Genomic DNA, 5233 nt, shown 5'->3' on the forward strand with positions numbered 1-5233 from the left:
TTTCATACCATAAAAATTATGTCTAAGACATTTTGTCGAAAAATGAATAGTTTCGGAAATAATTGTTTGCTTCCATACTTTTTCCCCACCCTGTATATGTTACATGATAGTTAAATTCGTTTGTGGAAAAAAACGTGAATTTTGTATCTCCAGCGGGAATCTCAAACTTTTACTCGTAAATATAAAAAAAACCTCAAGAATGTGAAGCAACCGCGATTTATACTGTTGGACGATCTGCACGACAGACAGCGAATATGATATACTGCGAGAAATTGATACGAAATTTAAAAATACCTCAAGCTATGAACGTGATTCTTCTTCTCATAATCTTTTTCTCGTCACTCATTATTATATGAGACTTCTTTTTTGCGTATCTCGGCGACGACGTTATCGAGAAAGTAATTAATTGAACTTCAATAAACAAATTGTGAGATGATAGATATTGTCGTACTTGGTAGGGAGCATTGTAAATTATGCTTGTGTAACAACCATTCGCTAACGATAAAACTCATTAGCTATTATTACTTGGTGGATTCTCAGCGATTGCATGAGTATTGCATGAGTATTGCATGAGTATTGCATGACTGTTGCGCTGGATGGCGTTATCTCTCTTCCCCTTTAGGCGCAAACATTCAGCATGATTGTGCGAATTTATTTAGATCAAACGTTCAGCCTGATCGTGCGAATTTACCTGGAACGCGGCAAAATAAAATTCAATGTTAACAAAAATTTAAGGATGTATGTGTCACATCTCAAAACTTAATATTGCTAAAAATATAAAAATTTCATAGATTGTCTTATTATATCTAATATTTGTAAAATTTGAGCACAATTCTCTTATTGGTTTAAAAGTTATTTAATTTTTTTGTTAATCTTGATTCTTATATGAAATTGTGTTTTATATGTAATTTATTTGTAAATTTGATGAGGAAGTAACATTAAGAATTAAATCAAATTTTAAACATATACTAATCAAACAATAATAAATATTCAAAATGTGTAAAAATTTATTTGGATACACTTACGCGTTTAAAAGTTATTGATCTAAAATTTCAGAAAAATATGATCATTTTGATGCATAAAACCATTATAAGCTAAATTATTTGTCGTTTCGTTTCGTCAATCGATTTCATATTCACGGACTAATGTCATCAAAATTTTTTTCATGATGTTGGCTGATATTAACTTATTTTGACTGATTGTTTAACTGATACTTTTAGCTGATATTGTACAGTCAAAACATCCTTAAGCGATTTGTATATATATTATACTGTGTGTATGTGTGTATATGTGTGTGTGTGTGTGTAGATAATATAAAAAATTGATTATAAATATATATAATATAAGTAATAATGATAAATTGATATAATTAATACACGGAAAAATAATGTTATAATAGCATTACTTTAATTGAAAATGGTTTAGTTAATTTAATAATGAAACAAATAGCATTTTAAAATAAAATTATTTGTTGATGTATTTTATTAATAACGTGTTAATATATTCGTTTTATTATTACTATTATCGAATTATTTCAAATTACATTGCTATTAACTATGTGTGTAGTGATGCTGGTTAATATATTTTTTCTTGTATAAAATTACTTATAATAAGGTGATACTCGATTAACATTCCGTATTCGATGGATCGATTATTTGACTATTGTTTTACTATTGTATAGAGGCCGTAAGCGGAGATCCATCTCGGAGGACAATCTTCGAAAATTGCAACATTTCCTACTACTCATTACTCAAGGCTCGGAATCAACCGTGGACCAATCTGATCAGAATCGTCCCTTAACGTGGGTAAGTGCAAGATGATATCGTTGAAATTGATACGTATACGTATGTGCAATCTATTTATCGCCCTTGTTTCGCACAATGTCGTAGCTACGAAATTTTTACGTGATAGTAAGCACGTAGACGTTATCAAACGCTTTACCTACACATTTTATTTTCGGGGACGTGTTTCACGCGAGATGCCGTAACGGCCCGTAAAGCCCATGACACATACAAGAACGTAAGGCCGTAACACGCAAGCAGTAAGTGAATTGGCCATTCACAGTAGAGACCGTAAGGCCAGTAGCGAATCCAATGTTACGATTTCCTTACTGATTACGTCTTACGGTTTTACATTTTTCTATGTGCTCCCGGCTTTACACTTTCGAATACATGTGACGGTTTCCTTCATGACCGTTTGTCATGTCCGCTTGAATGAATAATATTTTACGACAAAGAAAGATCGGTCGAGCCAGCAGTGCGTGTTAAAATCTAATGAATTGCTGAGCATAATTAGTAATCTTCTGACACGAAGTTTCCGAGACATAACGTGGGATGCTCTCATTTCGTTCCTGTTCTTTTTATCAGGTTATCTATTTTCTTCTTCTGTTTATGTAGATAATAAGTAAGCGTATATATAATGTAAGATGCAACTATCATTGCGCTTACATTCTGTATGTGTCAAGTATATACTGTTGCCCAGTAAAAAATTTGTCAAATATAATTATATGTATAACTTCTTAAGACTTTCTCTTACGTTAGGCATCTGGCCTGTGTTACACTTCTTTCATATACTTGTGCGCACGCTGATTATTCAATTACCACAAGCATATACAATTATATGCACTGATGTAAAAAGTGAAAATAATAATTGATCTAGTTTTATTGCTAAAATATTATTAGCATCACATTATAAAATACACACATTAATTAAATATTTAGATATTTAAAAAGCGAACTCCGAAAATGTATAGAAGTCTTCAAGAGACTCGTCAACTTAATTCGGATACGCCTTATTATAGGACTTTTCTTCTTACAAGAAGTGCGCCCATCCATCTCATGGCGGGGCCACGTACTAATTTCCTATATATAATTATATATATGTATATATGAATTATATATAAATTACAGTAGGCCATATACATATAGATATGTATGAAGATATATATACGAGTTAGACAGTATTATATAAAATTATATAAGTATGTCTATAAATTCTATAATGGATTATACATAATTTTATATAGCGATATATTATAATATAGGAAAAATTTTGTACCGGGTGGCCAAAAGTTTGAGACCGTTAATTGAAAATATTTATTATGTAAAATATATATATATATAAAATCAAAAACTTATATATTTTAATTTAATATTTTTTATCTTTATTGTATCATATTAATTTGTTATATTTACTAATAGTTTTATATTATAATAAAATAAAAAACAATATAAAATGTTTTGAATTTTTTTACAGAAAATTCTTTTTATAAATTTTTAGACAAAAAAACATTATAAATATTAGATACTTTTTTTGTCAAACTAATACCTTACTTTTTTTTACTAATTTAGATAATATAGCATTAAAAAATTTATTTATTTTTTCTCTCTGATGGAGGACTCTTCTAAAATAGCTCATAGCTTAATTTCGAAAAGAAAGGCTTTATGGTTGTAGTCCATTTTCTTAAAAGTATATTATTATGTTCACAACTGTTAAATATGATATCGATTTACTTTTCAAATCAAGAAAAAAATAATTTTTTTTATTTAGTTTCAAATGAAACTATTTTTTTTTATTTAAGTAGTGTTTTTATTGCAATATACTCTTACATTTTACATATGGCCTCAAATATTTGGCTAGCAGTGTATGTAAATCTACAAGTAAAGGGACTCGACGATGTTATCGCGGTAATATAATTGCGAGAATCGCCGGTGTCGTCTAGTTCGTAATTACGAATCTGTCGTCTCAATATCGGAACTAATTCTATTTCTTCTATTCTAATTGCAGAAGGAGGATTCGCGGGAGGAGCAAAGGGACTATCAGTTGATTTAATTCATAGACTTGGTGTAGCTCGAGAATGAGGCGAAAGTCAGAAAAGAGAAGCGGAGGACAGACAACTGGGGAAGAAAGAGCGTGCTAGAGACAAAAGAGAAAGGGATAGTGAAATAAGAGAGAAGGAGGAAGTAGAGTATAATTAAAAAGATACATACACATACACGCATACACGCATACATACATACACATACTTACATGGATACACGCACATTTAATTTGATCTCTCAGCCGTGATCCGTCGACAGCGCACTATTACGGATAGCCTCCGTCCGAGAGCTTCCAATTTTCTTATTAATTTACGCCTTACCTAAGAAATAAGTAATCTATCGACAAGCATAGGAAATGTACGTTACATGCGTAACGTACATTTAAGACTTAAACGGCAACAGCGGGAGATAACGAAAGCGTACAGCAAATTACTGTGCAAAGTGCCGGTGTCCTTGGGGGAAAAACGGCACGATCGTATCCAGACTGCGTTCTTTATTTAAGTATTCGAGGCTTAACAAGAAAACAGTATTTTACATGTGAATGCCGTTGTAGTATTCGCGTATAATGTGTAATTCGCAAGATTCATTCTCGATACACACTTGGATGTTTTTTTGCCAGCGAATTCAAGATCATATTTATCTGAGTTTTCGTTCGTATTTAGTCGGCTGTCACTTTCATTGTATGAAACACTTAGACCTTCTCACACATAAAAAAAACAAATAATTATTCCTACCTCACTCAGAAAAAAAGGATATAGTGATAGCAATTACACGTATAAAATGACAATTATACAAGTTTTATGTATGTATAGAGAATTAACACAATATGTACAGTTGAATAAATTATTTTATAGTTATTGCAACTATAAAATAGTTTGTACAACTATATATGTACATAATTAATTCTATACCAAAACTTATATCTATATAACTATAAAGATGCAGATAACTGCATCTTTATAGTCACCATCACTACATGTTTTTTTCTGAGTGTGGCTTTTCTCGACCACGTCGGATTTAGTCGGCTGTTGTAAGTTATGTGAAATGTTTAAATGATAATTTCGTAAGAAAGTTATTCTAACCAAATACAAAATTATTCTAACCAATTTTTTTTTATCGATTTTCTCTGCGTGAAATGCGCAATCACATTAACGCACGAAACGACATTGAAGTCGAGAGACAAGGAGGAACATCTGCAGGTTCGCTTTTACGAAAAAGATAAGTCTCATCACATAAATTTCAACTCCAAAAAATTCTCAGAATATATCTCATAATATTAAAAAAAATTTGTTATATTTTAAATTTATGAGAATTTCTAAGAAAAATGTCTTAAACTTTTTCAAGTTTTTAAGTTTTCTTCAGAAATTATAGAAATGAGAAATCTTAATCTTAGAATATTTCAGAATTTATAT

The 5233-nt window shown here is 30.6% G+C and overlaps 1 protein-coding gene across 3 annotated transcripts in view; it reads left to right on the forward strand.

The window, feature by feature from the left end:
• LOC108761685 (uncharacterized) overlaps positions 1 to 4631 on the forward strand; it is a 13404-nt gene extending 8773 nt beyond the window's left edge. Inside the window, exons 3-5 of one of the 3 annotated variants that reach the window (XM_018508351.1) lie at positions 440 to 444; positions 1682 to 1805; positions 3787 to 4631. In XM_018508351.1, the coding sequence (XP_018363853.1) occupies positions 440 to 444; positions 1682 to 1805; positions 3787 to 3831 (174 nt within the window). In that variant the 3' untranslated portion in view covers positions 3832 to 4631. The remainder of the gene's footprint in view (positions 1 to 439; positions 445 to 1681; positions 1806 to 3786) is intronic. The other 2 variants (XM_018508350.1, XM_018508352.1) reach the window with 2 other exon arrangements.
• Positions 4632 to 5233: the final 602 nt, after the last annotated feature.

Source organism: Trachymyrmex cornetzi, unplaced genomic scaffold, assembly GCF_001594075.2.
Source record: "Trachymyrmex cornetzi isolate Tcor2-1 unplaced genomic scaffold, Tcor1.1 scaffold26, whole genome shotgun sequence".
Taxonomy (NCBI): domain Eukaryota; kingdom Metazoa; phylum Arthropoda; class Insecta; order Hymenoptera; family Formicidae; genus Trachymyrmex; species Trachymyrmex cornetzi.